Source organism: Nicotiana sylvestris, chromosome 11 (genome assembly GCF_000393655.2).
Source record: "Nicotiana sylvestris chromosome 11, ASM39365v2, whole genome shotgun sequence".
In the NCBI taxonomy this organism is placed as follows: domain Eukaryota; kingdom Viridiplantae; phylum Streptophyta; class Magnoliopsida; order Solanales; family Solanaceae; genus Nicotiana; species Nicotiana sylvestris.
In genome coordinates this window covers 152,337,697-152,355,082 of record NC_091067.1, presented here as the reverse complement: position 1 = coordinate 152,355,082, position 17,386 = coordinate 152,337,697, and the positions used below count along the sequence as shown (strand labels likewise).

The 17,386-nt window shown below is 34.8% G+C and overlaps 3 protein-coding genes across 3 annotated transcripts; all 3 read left to right on the top strand.

Moving 5' to 3' along the window:
* The first annotated feature begins 1,706 nt into the window (after positions 1–1,706).
* LOC104244838 (ubiquitin carboxyl-terminal hydrolase 24) lies at positions 1,707–8,075 on the top strand. The gene is made up of 7 exons (XM_009800342.2): positions 1,707–1,999; positions 4,593–5,213; positions 5,302–5,489; positions 5,734–5,993; positions 6,211–6,356; positions 7,255–7,431; positions 7,514–8,075. Exons 1-7 carry the CDS (start codon positions 1,985–1,987, stop codon positions 7,700–7,702), a joined length of 1,596 nt encoding a protein of 531 aa, XP_009798644.1. The 5' UTR covers positions 1,707–1,984; the 3' UTR covers positions 7,703–8,075.
* A 5,243-nt stretch (positions 8,076–13,318) lies between these two features.
* LOC138881860 (uncharacterized) lies at positions 13,319–14,185 on the top strand. Its single transcript, XM_070162148.1, has one exon. It carries the CDS (start codon positions 13,319–13,321, stop codon positions 14,183–14,185), a length of 867 nt encoding a protein of 288 aa, XP_070018249.1.
* Positions 14,186–14,514: 329 nt separating this feature from the next.
* LOC138881859 (uncharacterized) lies at positions 14,515–15,807 on the top strand. Its single transcript, XM_070162147.1, has 2 exons — positions 14,515–15,100; positions 15,569–15,807. The coding sequence occupies exons 1-2, from the start codon at positions 14,515–14,517 to the stop codon at positions 15,805–15,807; spliced, it is 825 nt and encodes a 274-aa protein (XP_070018248.1).
* Positions 15,808–17,386: the final 1,579 nt, after the last annotated feature.

Genomic DNA, 17,386 nt, shown 5'->3' with positions numbered 1-17,386 from the left:
ACTGCACAAAGATAATTGGAGGTGGAGAGTTGACACAAATAAATAGTTGAAAGACCTCTTTGACACTTTTCCTTTAAAACAAGGGCGGAGCTAGGAATGGCAATAAGGTGGGGTAGGATGCGGGGCGGGTTGGAGCTTAACCGGCAAAATTTCAACCCCTTCCGCCTTGCATAGCAGTTTTTTCTATTTTCAATCCACTCCGCCCTTAAAAGAAAAAAAAATTGCTAAAAAATACAAGTTTAATATTTCACTTTTTTTTAGTTTCTTAAATCCCTCGTATGGATTAAATAATTGCAGAGTCATATTCTCCAGCCACACTATATTTTTTGCTTGCCTTATTTTGTACCGTCTATAGTGTTTTCATGGAATAATCCGCAACGAAACCCGCCCTGCCCCGCATTAGTCTTTGAAAAAATAGTTTTAATCCGCTCCGCTGCCACTGCCTCATTGTCATCCCTAGGCGAACCTAGAATATAGCTTAATGGTTTTATCGAACTTTGTTCCAATATTTAAATTGTACAAATTACTAATTTAGAATACAATAACTTCAAAGAACTACTATTTTAAACCCATAATTTTTAAATTCTAACTTCACATCCGCTAAAATATAACCCCTGTTGATACATGTATAACTGCATAGGAAGTGTAAATTATAGTAGCAATTGTATTGAAGTTTAATTATTAGCTAAAGAATAGTATTATTCATTTCAAGGAAAAAAATTGTTTCTTGCAACAATTTAGAGCACGTAATATTTTATGCATCAAGTATCGATGAAAATAAAGTATTCACAGTATCATATAATAACATATTAATTCTAAGTGATAATACATAATTGATAATACACTATTGATGCAATAAATATTAATAGATCTTTTTGCCTTTAAACATTCGGTATGTGAAAACTTAATGGCTCGATTTATTCAAATTAATGTTGCAAGAGTATTACTTTCACTTTTACTTCCCAATTTATATGATACTTTTTGCTTCCGAAATTCAAACTATATAGAGCTTGTTTGGACATAAGAATTTTTTCATTTTTTTTCCCGAATTTTTTCACTTTTTCCGAAATTCATGTTTGGCCATAATTTTTTTTTCCACTTGAAGATGAATTTTGGATTTTTTCGAAAATTTGAAAAACTTCAAAAAACTATTTTTCAAAATTTTTACCCAGATCACTCACAAAAATTCAAAAATAACCCAAAATCATATTCATGTCCAACACAACTCTAATTTTTAAATACCATTTTCACTTGAAAAAAATTTCACCTTTTTTTTTTTAAAATTTTACAATTCTTATGTCCAAACTCCAAACGCCCACATAGTAATTTCTTATCAATATTTTTTTTAATTATATTGACACGAGAATAATTGTAATTTATAATAGACTTTTTGTATAGTTTTTGAATATTCAAATTTAAAATTTTAAAATGTTGAATTATTAGTTCAAATATTAATTTAACTTAATTTCAGAGATGAAAAATATCACATAAATTGAGACACATTATATGTTGTCATCATTTGCTTCATTTATCCTTTTTCATTTTTTTACCCACAATTTTCTTTTTTCACCAACTTTCCAAATACATGCTTTAACCCCCAATTATTTTTTACATAATTGTCCACTTTCTGTCATTTTTTTCCTTTTCCTCAAAAAAACCTCTGCAAGATTTCCTATTTTGCATCTCTGAGTCTCTGACCAGACCCCACCCACCCCCCTCCACTCCACTCTCTTCCTTAGAGAGCCAAACCCTAAAACTCCCGCCACCCCCACTAGCCCCCCCACCCCCTAAACCCACCCACCCATCTCACTCTGTGAGCTGAAATTACTGTTTTTCTCTGTATTTTCATGTCTTCTTCCATTTTTGCTGCTGCCTTGCTCTGTTCTACTCATTTTTCATGTGCTCTGCTTCACCAGATTCAACCACTCTTCTCTGATTGCTTACACTATGGATTCCATTTGAGGGTTTTGTCCAATCTTGGAAGATGAATGATCAAAAGGTACTCAAAGACTTGACCTTTTTTGCATTAACTCTTCATTTTGAGGTGTGATTTTTCTACCCTTTTAAGGGTTTTTAAGAATTGGGAAATTTGATGCCCTTTTTACTGCAAATGTTTCCAAAAGGTACTCAAAGACTTGGCCTTTTCTTGACATAATTCCACATTTTGTTGTGTGATTCTTTAATCCTTTTAAGGGTTTTTCAAGAGTTGGGAGCTTTGATGCTATTTTAGTACGATGATTCCAAACACCCCAAAAAAAAGTAACCCAGTACACTAAGCTCCCATCCCGATAATAGACAAGGGTCTATTGTACTCAGTTTTACCCTGCATTTTTGCAAGAGTCTGTTTCCATGGCCCGAGCCTTGGCCTCCTGGTCACATAGCAACAATTTTACAAGTTATGCCGAAAACAAGAATTAATAAAAAAAAGATCTGCTTGGTGGGTTATGTGCTGTTTGTTGGGGTTTGGTAATCTTGACTAGCTAGGAGACTTTGATGCTAATTTTCAGAAGAAAAGGAAAAAGATAAAATTTTGCTGATTTTCTTTTGGGTTTTATATGGTCGTGCTTGGTGTTATTGAAATGAAGAGAAATTGAGGAAATCTTGAGTAGCTAGAAATGATGCTAACAGTATATTTTAAAGGAAAGAACAAAAAGATTTGGAGATCCCCACTTCGAATCCCCAGCTACAGCACTGAGTGATGCTGCATCTACTCTGGCATTGGTGGACTTGCTTGTGAGTTGTAGCAGGCTGTACGATGCATTAGTCAAGTGCACGCGAGCTGGTCAGGACACCACTATATAAAAAATAGAAGCTAGAAAAAAAATGAGTAGCGGAGGATTTATTGGAAAAGTCTTGTTTTTCATTTCTACCTTGATTCTGTATGGTAGCTTCATGTGTTATGGAAATGGTAGGAAATCTGTGAAAAAGCTTACACTACTCCTTTGCTTGTGTGCTTGTTGGCTATAGGAGGCTGTCTTGTGGAGTAATTGAGGTGCGCATAAGGACACCACTGTCGTAAAAAGGGGTAAAAAGCAACCAAAAAAAAAAAAAGCAAAAAGAGAAACAAAAGTTCAATGACAAATTCTTTTTCCCCCCTTAACCTAGGTTCTCTATGGATATGGTAGCTTCGTCGTGTTAGAGAAATGATAAAAATTTGTAAAAAGCTAGAAGTTAATGGTGCATTTGCAGTCATCTGGTGTCTATTTCTGAGAAATGTCTCAACAAATAGCAAAGTTTAATTTAAAACGACACAGGTTCTTGCATAGGTAATCTATTTGATAATGAGCTGGTTTGCTGCTGGTGAATACCGAATGGACATAACCAACCATTTGTTTTAGATTTTAGATGAACTTAATAGTTGTTCTTCTTCTTTTTTTTTTCTGTTCAATGGAGCTTTGCTTTTATATTATTTGAATTACTTTTATGATTTTAGGTGACAAAAGCTATGACTGTATGGAATAAATAACTCTGAGCAAATCTTCTACAATTGGTGAATACTTAACTAGTTCATTATATACTTGGACAATTAGGCTTATTTAAAAACGTTAGAGATTGTTTAGCAGTGTAATCTTGATTCTGGATTATTGTTAATTATGTTTTGTTGTCTGGAGGAATTAGGATTCGAACAATGTAGAAAGACATTTTTTTCATTTTTGCCATGAACTATTAAGACTAAGTTGCAAAATTGTTCTGTCCATTTTATGTTCCTTCCCCCTTTTATGCCTTCCAATTTCTTGGTAGATTAGGTGACAATTAACTCTCTATTCTGAAAATTCCTTCGACTACCAATGCGACATCTCTCTCGAAATCAACAGCTTCACAGTTTCTACAATATCTCCGACCTAATCTGTCATACTTGTGTGAGTAGTTTACTGGCTTGTTCTTTTTATCCTTTGGGAATCCACTAGTTTGTTTATTAGTTACTGATTTGATATGAAATTGCTTTGATGCTATTAGGACATCTTCGCACTAGCAAAAATTGTGTTCTGGTTATGTTGCTTTGCATGCTTTCTGTGATTCTGTGTTTATGGTTTTTAAATACATTAGAAAGTGTGTAGCAAGGTAATCTTGATTCTAGATAAGAGAATTTATTTTTATTGTTAATTAGGTTTTGTGTTGTCTGGAGCAATTAGGACGTGAACAATGTAGAAAGACAATTTCTCGTTTTTGTCATAAACTATTAAGACTGGATTGCACAATTGTTCTGTCCATCATATATTCCTCCGTTTTTTCTTCTCTCTTTCATGCCTTCCAATTTGTTTGTAGATTGGGTGACAATTAATTTTCTATTCTGAAAACATCTCTCTTGAAATCAACAGCTTCCCAGTTCTACAATATCTCTGACCTAAAGTTCTTCGTAGTCATACTTATGTGAGTAGTTTACTGGCTTGTGCCTTTTCTCTCTTTTTTTCCTTTTCGGTAATCCACTAGTTTGTTTATTAGCTACTGATTTGAGATGAAATTGCTTTGATGCTATTAGTACATCTTCTTCAAACTTAGCAAAATTGTGTTCTGGTTATGTTGCTTCTTGCATCTCTTCTCTGGTGCTGTGTATTTGTTTTTACCAACTTTTTTTCTCTTTTTTTCATTAGGTGTTAATTTTTGGGTCATTTACGGAAGATGAGATTAAAACTTTGCAAAGCCAGCCAACAACAACTGATGTAGGGATCACATTTGGTTCTTTGGATTCTGCAACTCTGAAATCTGTGGGCCTTTTCAACGCTAAATTGACCGACCTTGATCATTCTAAGAAACCTCAGCCACCAGAGCTTGCTCATAAAGAGAATGTCGCCGAGGGTCATAGCAATATAGTGAAAACCATAAAGTCAGCAGGCAAAACTATAAAGGAATATGGTAGTTCTAGTTTTACAAATCCTGATTACAATAGGAGTGTGACAGATTCGAAAACTTTCCATGAATTACATCCAACAGTAAACACCCGAAGTGCTTATTCATCAGAGAAATCAAGCTTATCTGAATTGTCTAACAGTGTGGAAGACGTTAATTTGACAAATCAACTCAAAAACTATAACTTGCTGAATGGTAGACATAAGTCTTTAAATGGGTCTGCTGTGGTTTTCAGAAGTTTGTTAGCTCGAGGGTTGGTCAACTTGGGGAACTTGTGCTTTCTTAATGCAACTCTTCAGGCTCTCCTCTCGTGCTCTCCTTTTGTTCATCTCCTGCAAGAACTCAAAACACGTGATATATCACAGGTATGGTGATAACCTACTTATTAAAAAATCTTCTTAGTTATAACCTATTACAACCTTAAATTTCAAATTTTGGTTTTGCTTATTACAGGCTGGGTATCCAACTTTACATGCCTTTATTCAGTTCATATCTGAGTTTGGCATATTCAGTGATTCTAGCATGAAGAAAAAGGAAACAATATTTCCAGAAATTGGGCAGCCTTTTCGACCTTTAATGTTTGAATCTGTCCTACAAAACTTTACTCCGGATGTCCCAAATAGCTTGACCGGTAGACCGAGGTATGTTACTGACAGCATAAAAGCTATATCTTGTTTCTTACTTGATTATTCTTAGGTGCTCTGAGCAACATTTCCAGTTTTTCTCAACTGGATTCATTTATAAAGATGTTCAAATGAGTTTTTTTAAGTTGAATTGCACGTAGCAACTGCTGTTTGAAGAGAAATTTGATTGATACAATAATTTGATGGAGCGGTGGCCTGTATTTAATTTTCTGTATTTTTACGGTGGAATGGCTAATTACAGGCAGGAAGATGCTCAGGAGTTCCTCAGTTTTCTCATGCATCAGATGCATGATGAATTGCTAAAGTTAGAGGGTCAAGTACCAAATGGTATCGGGAGAAACTCCTCTGTGGTTTCATCAACAGATGATGAGGAAGAGGATGATGATTGGGAGACTGTTGGCCCAAGGAATAGGACTGCAGTTACTAGAACACAGAGCTTTGTCCCGTCAAAATTGAGTGAAATTTTTGGAGGCCAATTGAAGAGTGTAGTGAAGGCTAAAGGTAAACCGAACGCATGGCATTAGATCAGAATACCTTCGTATTTATTTAGTTATATATCTGCTTATGTGTTTGGATTTCATCTTGGTTGAGTGAAATGACACTGGTGATCATTGATCCACTACATTTTCTTATTTCTCTTTTGTTCATGTAAGTTGTTTACTGTTGGGGGACTCTCTTATCCATTTGTCTAATAGCTCTTATTCATTGCTTTAACAAGGTAACAAAGCCTCAGCAACAGTACAACCATTTCTTCTGCTCCACCTTAACATTTTTCCAGAGCCTATTTGCTCAATAGAAGATGCACTTCGGATGTTTTCTGCACCAGAGGCACTTGAAGGATATCGAACATCAGGAGCTGGAAAGGTACTCTATCATGTTATATGAATTTTAGAATCTCTAGATGATTAAGCATACAGGTATGTACTCATTCTGTGGGATTCACCCTTTTTAGTATACAAGAATATGAACATACTCTGGGATATACTTTTTTCCCCTAAAAGGGTTAAAAAGAAGAAAATTTATTTATTTTCTTCTGTTTTTAAGTGACATAAAGAAAACATATTAGTGCTTACTTTTTCTGGAAAAGTCAACTAGGAAATAATTATGCTTATGGTACTTTTGTTCTGCCATTTTCAAGAAATTCGGACTGTCGAGGTGGTGAAAAGCTACAAAAGTGTCCCTAAACATGCTATGTTTTTCGATAATGTAACAAATCTCAGGAGCACAAATGGTGAGCATTAGATGCACAATTGAGATTAGGACGTGTCTAGGAGGTGCGCTTGTGTGGGTTCTTTGTTTTGTTTTTCCCTTTAGATGTCTGGTATGTTCTCCGCAAAATTTAAGACTAAAAGGTGCGGTGATTATCTTATACGACAAAACAAGTGAATCATTACAATTTGAGATCTGGTTATATTTATGCTTGAGTATGTTATAGACAGTATAAACCAGAGTTCATGATGTAAGTATTATTAAGGTTTTCAGTAAGTGTAATACCTTTAGAAAGATAACGACAGTTTTTCTTACCATCATGAAGCAGCCAGCATTCAAAAATGTGATTTTTTTCAGATGGCTATGCTTTCCTTTTTTTCTGACATTGCTGTTAAATTCAAGTTATTTGTGGCTAGTTATTTCCAATTTTCGCAGATTGCTTTTTACGTGTTGGGGACTTAGACCCCTGACTGAAGTGTCTTTTCTTTGGACGTTAAATCTTGCAAATATCTTAGAGAATACTTAATGATTTTCTCAATTAATCATATCTCAGGCCGAAGTAGTCAGTGCCAGCAAGTCTGTTAAGATTCTGGAGCTTTCTGATATAATGGTGTTGCATTTAATGCGCTTTAGCTACGGAAGTGAAGGGAGCACCAAGTTGCATAAACCCGTGCACTTCCCTTTGGAGCTTGTGTTTGGACGTGAATTACTTGCCTCTCCCTCTTCCGAGGTGAGATTATCTCCTTGTTCTTAGAAGCGTGGCGTTGATGAGTGTATCTATTAAAGCGGATATTTCCATTTTATTACTACAGGTTAAGAGGTATGAACTCGTTGCGACGATCACTCATCATGGAAGGGACCCTTCAAAGGGTCATTATACAGCCGATGCCCGTCATCCAAGTGGCAAGTGGCTGCGTTACGATGATGTGTCAGTCACAGTCATCCCCAAAAGCTCGGTGCTGCATGATCAAGCGTACGTTCTCTTCTACAAACAGTTGTAACTTGTATTTGGTACTTTCAAGTTGCACTAAATTGGTTCAACAATGAAAAAAGAGAGATTAGGGAATATATTCTTGTACATGTATAAGAAAAGTTCAATAGATAACAGATGCAAATATAGGAGCAAAAGATGTAGAGGAAGAGAACCTATAATCAGTCACAACTCAGAAGAGCAATTTTGTGTTCGAGTTGATGTTCGAAAAAAAAGTAGATGTAGATGTTCGAAAATCCCCTCACCCCCGCCCCACCCTCGAGCACCCCCTTTTTTTTTACTCGGTTTTTACAGGACTGAAGATTGTATTCTATATTCTTGATGTGAATTACACTGGGAAAAGAAAAACGAGAAAAAATTATCGATTTTATTTTGCCTTTGAATGGAGGTTTAGTATATTTGGAATGGCCTAGTGATGGTGGATTTAAAGAAAGAAACTGTCTTGTGTTAGCTGCAGAATGATTGTATCATACTAATTATGCTAATTTGTTGTTGGTGAATAGCCTTGATGAATTGCAAACTATAAAAATCAGAGTAAATTCTGGGGAAAAACTAGTTCTTCTCAATTGTTACAGATTGCTCTTGGTTTGATATTAGAAAGGCTAGTTCTTCTCAATTGTTGAACTCAATCTACCCCTGAAATCATTATTATTTTCTGAAAATAAGTACATAGAGTAGAAGACAAAATACTGTCATTTTTTTTGGCAAGATAACACAATTAAGGTTTTAATAATGAAAGTAAATATTATTAGTGATACAAAAAACAATGAAAGTAATATTACGAATAGTAATTATTACTCTCTGTTTCAACTTAGATGAAGTAGTTTGGCTCGGTATGGAGTTTAAGAGAAAAAAGGGAGATTTTTGAAATTTGGGGTCTTAAAAGCTTAAGGGGTAAAAGCTTTGTGGCTCCATGACATTTGTGTGGTTATAAGTGTTTCTTGTTAAGGGTAAAATGAAAAGTTTCAAGTTGAATTATTTCCAATAATAGAAATATGTTATTCTTTGTGGAACAATTTAAATGTGTCATCTAAATTGAAACGAAGAGAGTACTAGATTATAATTTATCTATGAGTTTCGAAGTCCCTGTTACCTTTATGCTGATCTTTTTTTGTTGTTCATTGGTCAATCATGCCAATTATTTGAAAAAGAAAAAAGGGATTGTTACACAAATATTCGGTTATTTTCAATATTTATTTTTTTAACTGGTATACATAGATTATACATTGGTTATACATATATTATACATAAAGCCGTAGGTGAGAGTCTATTTGATTTAATTCTTCAAGAAAGAAGTCGGACCAAGTAAACTTTGCACAATGTAACTGAAACTAGCATACAAAAATGGTAAAAAAATAAATCAGGCCAAGTAAACTTACAAAATGTAATTGAAACTAGCGTACAAAATGGTAATCTAATGGACATAAATGTTCGTAAAAAGTTGGGAAACTTTTAGAAACCACTATGTTTTAGTGGTTATTAGCTAGTTGTAGCTATTATTTACTATATTATTTTTTATAGCTATGTTTTCAGAGTTTTTAGAGTGTATTCCATTTATTTAAGCTACTGTATTCATGAATACAGTAGCATTTCTAGGCGTGAAACATGGGATTACAGCTAGACAGATTATTGTATTCGACTATATTCACGATATGTATTTGTGAATACATTAACGTAAATAGCGCAATTCATGGTCTATTCAGCTGTTTTTAAACGGAAAGTGAATCAATCAACGTAATAGACTCCTAATATAACTCAACAAACTCAATTATAACACACAAAATTTATATTTTCAGTTATAAAAAAGATTCTCAACCGAAAAATACCCCAAAAACATAGCAATCTTCAGAGAAAATATGCTGAATATTTTTTCCAGCCGATAAATACAACAAAAACAGAGCAATTTGAATACATATATACATCTGAATACATAAATTATACTCCCTCCATTTCAATTTATGTGAACCTATTTCCTTTTTAGTCCGTGCCAAAAAGAATGACCCCTTTCCTTATTTGGAAACAATTTACCTTTACACAAAGATTTATAGCCACACATAATATATGTGCCTCATTTTAGACCACAAGATCAAAAGTCTTCTCTCTTTCCTTAAACTCCGTGCCCAGTCAAATGAGTTCACATAAATTGAAACGGAGGGAGTATTAATTAAAAAAATATATTAATACATTCATTCATGGAATACAACGAGATAGTGAATACAATGAAATACATGGAATACAGCGAGATACATTGAAATACAATGAAAAAAAAAGACAATGAATATAATGAAATACATGGAAATACAACGAGATACATTGAAATACAATGAAAAAAAGACAATGAATACAATGAAATACATGGAAATACAACGAGATACATTGAGTTATATTAACAGGAAATTCAAGTTGCTCAGACCCAAACTCCATCATCTTTGTTCAAGAATAACCCTAATGTCGTATCGTCAAGAAGACCACGATTCTGACTCGAAACGCCACTGTTCCTGTTACCATAATACCCTCAAATGCGCTTCAAAAAACCTATTCTTTACAATTGAATTTGAATGACGCTTGTGGATTGGGACGGAAAACTCCAGATTGAACAGAACCCTAGAACAACAAAGAGAAGAGGACACAACATAGCACATTGAGTTAATTCAACTTAATAGGCTGTAATAAATCATAAATTACAAATTAAATCATCACACCTGTGGCATTTTCAACGTCCACATGAGTCTGTTTAGGGTTGTAAGGGTATTTTGGCGGCCTTTTCTGATTCATGGCCGTATCAAATATTGAAGCTTTTTGATTTTTGTCCATAGTTGTTGACTTCACTTCTCTCTCCATTCCAATCTTGCTAAAAAATTTCAGATTGAGAGTCAAAGCTGCTCGTTTCGATCTGTATTTGGGAGAATTGTGGGGTTATTCATGGAGAAAGACTGGAGTTGAGAGATAGAGGGTGGAGAAAAATCTGAAAAAATGAGAGAGAAAAATAATACAAGACATATTTTATGGCTTAAGAATAGGAGGTGACCATAAATAGATATTTGACTATAAAAATCAAGAGGTAGCTATGGAATATAATTTTTTAAAAGGGTATTTATTTAAAATAAATAAGGTATGAACCTTTGCTATAGGAGGTAACTATACCTAAAAGTTATCCTTGGGCCATCTTGCCCTGCTATTATATTCGGGCCAAAAAAGATAATAAATGAATCAATACTAATGAGTGTGTGGGATCCATGAAATCCTTCTTTAGTTAATTAAAGGTCTCGGGTTTGGGGTTTGGGAATAGATTCAAATAGAGAGCGTTCCCCTCTAATTATATGGTTCAAATCTAAATTAATAGTCTCTAACTTGTTTGGATTGAGGCATGGTTATTAGGGGTGTCAATGGATATTCGAAAACTGACTAAACCGATCGAACTGTACCGCACCGAACCGACTTTTAGGTTTCTTTTTAAGAAATCGTAGGTTCCTATATAAATCTATAACCGCACCGATAATAAGGGTAAGTTTTTTATTTTATAAAAATAAACCAAAAAAATACTGAATCGTACCGAATAAATTTTACATGTGGAAATATATTTATCTAGTAAGTTTAAAAATAATAATGCACTAAATTTTTCATTGGGCCTTTGAATTATGAAAACTATTACAAGCCAACAAGTAATTAAACTCAAAATACTAATTCCTAAAACATATTATGCTACTTCTACTTAAACTAAGTTATTTCAAGTATCTTTATTAGCAAGACACAAAGTATTCTAGCGATTATGAGTAGCAAACTACAATGTATTGAATATATTTTCTTTCATATAATTTAGATTTATCTTTTTGTATATTTAATATTCTATTGACTTTATTTGAGTCATATCTTGGTTAATATCTTTCTACTCGTGTGATTTATACTTTCTTTCCCTTTGCTTGGTTTCTTTTACGTTGTTGTAGAATAGTTGATGGATCTATACTCTAGCCATCTTTCATTTTTTTAACTCATCATCCTTTAAATAGTAAAAATGTGAGGTTTACTAAGTCATATAAAAGAACGTATGTTATTGCATTCTACTTCTACTGGTGAATTTTATATGATATTTAAAAAAATACCGAAATTAACCGAACCGTACCGATACCGAAGAGAAACCGACATGATGGGGACAGTTTCGAAAAGTCTAATTTTGGTTATGCATAATAGGATAACCGAAAAATTGGTATGATACAAATTTTATAAAATAACCGACCGAACAGAACCATTGACACCCCTAATGGTTATTGTATGCATAACAATCATATTCATTTATAAATATCCAACTATTTCGTAATATCCCTTCTTCAATCAATATCTAGATGTCAAATTTTAATACTGAAATATATATCTTTAAAGCACTATACCATACATGGTCATTCTTATACCATATTACTCCTTATACGATTACCACATGTCATTTATGTTTGACCAAAAAATATGAAGCTCTTTTTTAAACTAATTAAGTAAAAAGATAAGGGATTAATCCTAGTTAAAGAGAATAATCATAGGTCTAGAATTAGTTTATGTGGATAATGTGAGACCACGTTGAAATGGACTTAATGTAATACATAATAAATGTTGTTGTTATTAATGGGGTGAGAATAAGTAATAAATAACGATAAATAACACTAAATGTAAATAAAGATGATGATTCACCCAATAATGAAATAGGCGAATGATTCCTTCTTTTGGTAATGTTGAATGACAAGAATATGAGAGAATGTTATACACTTTCTCTGATCTGGTGGAAATGACAATGGATAGAATGTAAAGATCGAATCTCTCTCAGAAAGTTATTTTTTGTATTTATCTATAGAGCAGTTTCGTAAATAGTGAGCGCTACGTTGCTAATAGCGTGTAGCGACGCAAGGCGAGGCAGCTGCGCCTTTTTGGTCTGTTGCATTGCGAATCAGAAAAGCGAGCGCCTCTGCCTGTGTAGCGAGAGGAGCTGCGAGGCGTCGCTATTTGAAATAACAGAAGAAAAGTAAGCAATTATACTAAAACACAAAATTAGGGCTTGGGTTTCACTTCTTCTCCTTCAGTGACGAGCAGCGACCACTTCTTCTCCTTCAGCGACGAGCAGCGACCACTTCTTCTCCTTCAGCGACAAAATTAGGGCTTGGGCTTCATCTTCTTCTTCTTCCATCATCAGTCATCAACAGGTATGTTACTTTCTTTTCTTTTCTTCTTCTATTTCAGCTCTGGTCGACTTCACGTCTTCACCATTGCTGTCTTCTTTTTTCTTTTTCTTCTTTCTTTAGTGATCAGTTCTTTCTTCTTCTTGTCTTTTTTTTGCTATGTTTTTCTTCTTCTTTCTTTACTCTGTTTTTTTTCTTCTTTCTTTCTTTCTTTCTTTCTTTCTTTGTTCTGTTTTTTGACCGGATCTTTTTTTTGGGGTTCTGTTTTTTGAGATTCGACCAGAGGCAGAGCAGAGGGCCAGAGGCAGTAGCCTTTTTTTTCTCTGATTTGTTGCTCTGTTTTTTTAATTATAGACTTATAGTCTTATATAGTAGAATTAATTACATATTGACTTGATAATGTTTTTCTATAAAATAATATTGAAATGACGTCATCCGATAGTAGTAAAATGATATAGCTTGGAATTATGGTATACAAGGCTCAACAAGATCCGCAATTAAATGTATGTTTTGTGAAAAAAATATATTATTGTGGAATAACTCGTCATGACCAACATTTGATAGGTGGATTTAAAAATGTAGTACAATGTCCTTTTTGTCCGCCCGAGGTTAGGGAGGAAGTAAAAGCGTTTGTTGATAAGAAAAATGAAGCATCGGTGAATCTAATTGATGAAGGTGATGAAATGGATGAAGGTGGTGAAATGGGACCTCCCCCCCCACCCCAAACTCATAATATATCTTCAAATAGTTCTAGTGGGTCATCCACGACACGTGCAGTGACAAAAGGTCCTCTCAATCTTTATTTCTCGGCAAAACATCAAGAAAAGAGAAAAGGTGATTCTGGTTCAGGTTTAGAAGCCAAGAAGATTTTGAGGGGTCGTGGTGTAAGTGCCTTTGCAGTATGGATATACGATGCATGGCTTCCTTTCAACTGTGTTAACTATAAAACTTTTGATAAACTCATTGAGGCCGTAGGACAATATGGCCCAGGAATGAAACTTCCTAGCTATCATGAAGTTAGAGTAACTCATCTTAAAAAAGAGGTGAAGAAGGTAGACCAAGTTATTGAGGAGCATAAAGTGGAATGGAACAAGTTTGGATGTTCCATTATGATGGATAAATGGACAGCACAAAATGGAAAAATGATCATAAATGTGTTGGTGAACTCTCCAAGAGGAAGTGTTTTTCTTGAATATTACGATGCTAGCAACTCTTCTACGGATGGAAGCAAAATGTACAACTTGTCTAGAAAGACTATTGATAAAATAGAAAGGAAAATGTTGTACAAGTTGTTATCGATAATGCTAATGAGAATTTTAGTGCGGATAAGATGATGGAAGCTATATATCCACACATCTATTGGACTTCATGTATTTCTCATTGTATCAACTTGATGTTTGGTGACATATTCAAGGAAAAGCCATATTCTTCAGGTAACTTTAATATAGTTATCTTTAAAGCTTTAACTTTATTTATACCTATGTGACTATGTCCTATTAAGTATTAACTATAAAATTGTTATTATTACTTTACAATTTTCACTAAGGCCGTCAAGGTATATTCTTACATCAGTCAGAGGTTGTTGTTGTTGTTGTTGTTGAATTTGATGAGGAAATTCACAAATGAAAGAAATTTTGTTAGACCGGCCAAAATTAGATTTGCAATGACTTTCTTAACTTTGTATAGTTTTTACTTGCAAAAGAAAAACTTCAAAAATCTAGTTCTTTCACATGAATGGAAAGATAATAGATATGCAAAGGAATATGCGGAAAAAGAAACTGCCAAAGTTCTTATTTCTCCATCATTCTGGAATAACGTCGTTCGGGCTCTTAAATTTGGTGGTCCTTTGATTAGGGTGCTTCGTATGGTGGATGGGGAGAGAAAACCACCAATGGGCTATCTTTATGAAGTTATGGATAGAGCCAAAGAGACAATTGCAGCGTCATTTGAGGGAGATGTTAGGAAATATGAGATTTTTTTTGAGATTATTGATAACAGGTGGACGGATCAACTCCATCGACCTTTGCATGCAGCAGGTCATCTTCTGAACCCAGGATTATTTTACAAGAACACTAGAGATGACACTTTGGCTTTAGAGGTGTGGATTGGATACCATGAATTTCTTGAGAAGTTGGTCCCCAATTTAGCGACGGTAGATCAAATAGGGGCAGAGTTTGGTAGGTACTCACAAGTAGATGGCCTATTTGGTATACAGGCGACCATTAGAACAAGAGACATAAGGTCGCCAGGTAACTAACTTTAATATAGATATCCTTATAGATTTAATTTAATTTATTTGATTTATACTTATTAACTTTTAAAATATTTTTCTATAGTTGAATGGTGGATTCAATTTGGACATCAAACTCCAAACTTGCAAAAGTTTGCCATCAAAGTACTAAGCCTAACTTGTAGTGCATCCGGATGCGAGAGAAATTGGAGCGTACTTGAGCATGTAAGAAGCAGATTTATTATATTAATATATTGTATATTGTATTATTATTAGTATCTATTACTTAATCTAAACAACTTATGCGCAGATTCACTCCAAGAAAAGGAATAGGCTTGAGCTGTCGCATCGCAATGATCTACAGAATATTAAATACAATAAAACATTGAGGTGACGTTATGAAGATCGCGATACCATTGATCCAATTTTATTGGATAACATTGATGAGGCAAATGAACGGTTAACTGGAGCCCCCAAAATCATGAAGATGAACAAGTGTATGAAGGAAATGATCTTGATTGGGGTAGTATTTCTATGGCGGCTGGAGTTGAGGAGAATATCTATGGTCTTAGAGGGAGTTCTTCAAGTTCAAATTACAAGGGAAAGGGATTATCAAGTTCAAGCCGGTCCCTAATTGATGAAGACTCCGAGAATGAAGAATATGATAGCCAATATAATGCTAACATTCTTGAAGTTGTAGAATTTAAAAATCTTAAAGAAGAATAGATGTTGCTTGTTTAAGACTTTTTAGACTTTAGTTTATGAATCTACTATGACTATCTATTGAGTCTTTAATTTTTGAATTGATATATTATTAATATATTATTGTTATTGAGTTTTTAGTTATATGTATATAATATTTTGTGTTTTTGTATAAATTGTCGCTTCACATAAAAAAGGCGAGCACTTTGCTGCGTGCCTCTTGCCTCAGTGAAGCGGGCCCTCATCGCTATTTGTCGCCGCACTCTATCCAAAACACTGCTAGAGAGTTTACTTTTCAAAAGTGTTCTTATCAAATGGAATATCCCCATTTTTCTTTTGTCTTATCTCTCCTGCTATTTATATGGGATATTCCCAAAGAACCCTAAAAGGTACAACAGAAGGAATATTCAATGGAATATTCCCTTTGAAAGTTCCAAAGCTATACTAGCCATTATTTATGCACACGCTGCTCGACCTCGGCCCTGATGAACCACTCAGTGACTTGTTCTGTTGACCAATGATCGACCTCGGCCAAGTTGTCTATGATAAGTTACAAATCTAACGTTAATCACCTCTTCGTGCCGAATTTCTTCGGTCGGATTTTGACCCATGCAGTTAGTCCCTCAACTTATCGAGGTCGTCTTTTGGTCGAGCTCAATGAGTGGACTTCATCAATCACAGTTTGAGAAATTCCGATAGGGAGGTCGAGTGGTGAGAATCGCGACCGAGATGGTGATGTGGTATTTTGAGGGCCACACTTGATGACTTTGGTTCATAGTGACATTACAGCTTCACGCGTCCTCATTACGCATCTTTCCTATGTGTTGCATCCTTTCTCGTGTCCCTATCGTTTCGATCTTTGTGCATTTGACGGTTAATTGCCTCGACTTGGGCGCTGGTGTCCTCTATAAATAAATGGGGGAAACCTTTTGAATGAACCTTTACAGTTTCTAATCTTTTGAACCTGCACTTTTTCTTCTCTTCTTCTTCTTTCTGTGTTCCTACTTTCAGCAACTTTCACCATTATCATTTCTTTCGCACTTTCAGTTCATTCACATATACATAACAAAATATGACTAGTGCATCTTCCAATCCTGAGTTGACCTCTAACCCGGTTCCATTATTAGTGGTTATGCCCTCTTATGATGAAGGGGAAGCCATTGTTGCAGAGGATGAAAACTTTTCCACTGTGGAGGAAATCATTCCTCGTAATTCAGGCTCTAAGTCAGATTTCTCTGAGTTAGCTACGGATGAGCCTGTGCTTGTGAAGTCGGAGATGGAAGCGGCCCATCTTGCCGAGCTTAGGTCCAAGTACAACATCCCTGCTCACGTCGATCTGGTCCCAGCTGGGAATGACGTGGTCCAAATTCATCTCCCTAGGTATTGCACATTTTTACGTGTACCCATTCCAAGTGGGCTATTCTCTTTCTCTTTCCCCGTTGGCGGAGGAATTCTGCTGTTACTACGGCATCTGTCCGGCCCAGCTCTCCCCCTATATTTACAAACTCTTTCTTATGTTTATAAAGTACGCAGAGCTGGCTAACCGGGTGATTTCTATCCATTATCTACTGCATCTTTTTGAGTCAAGCTTTCACAGGGGTAT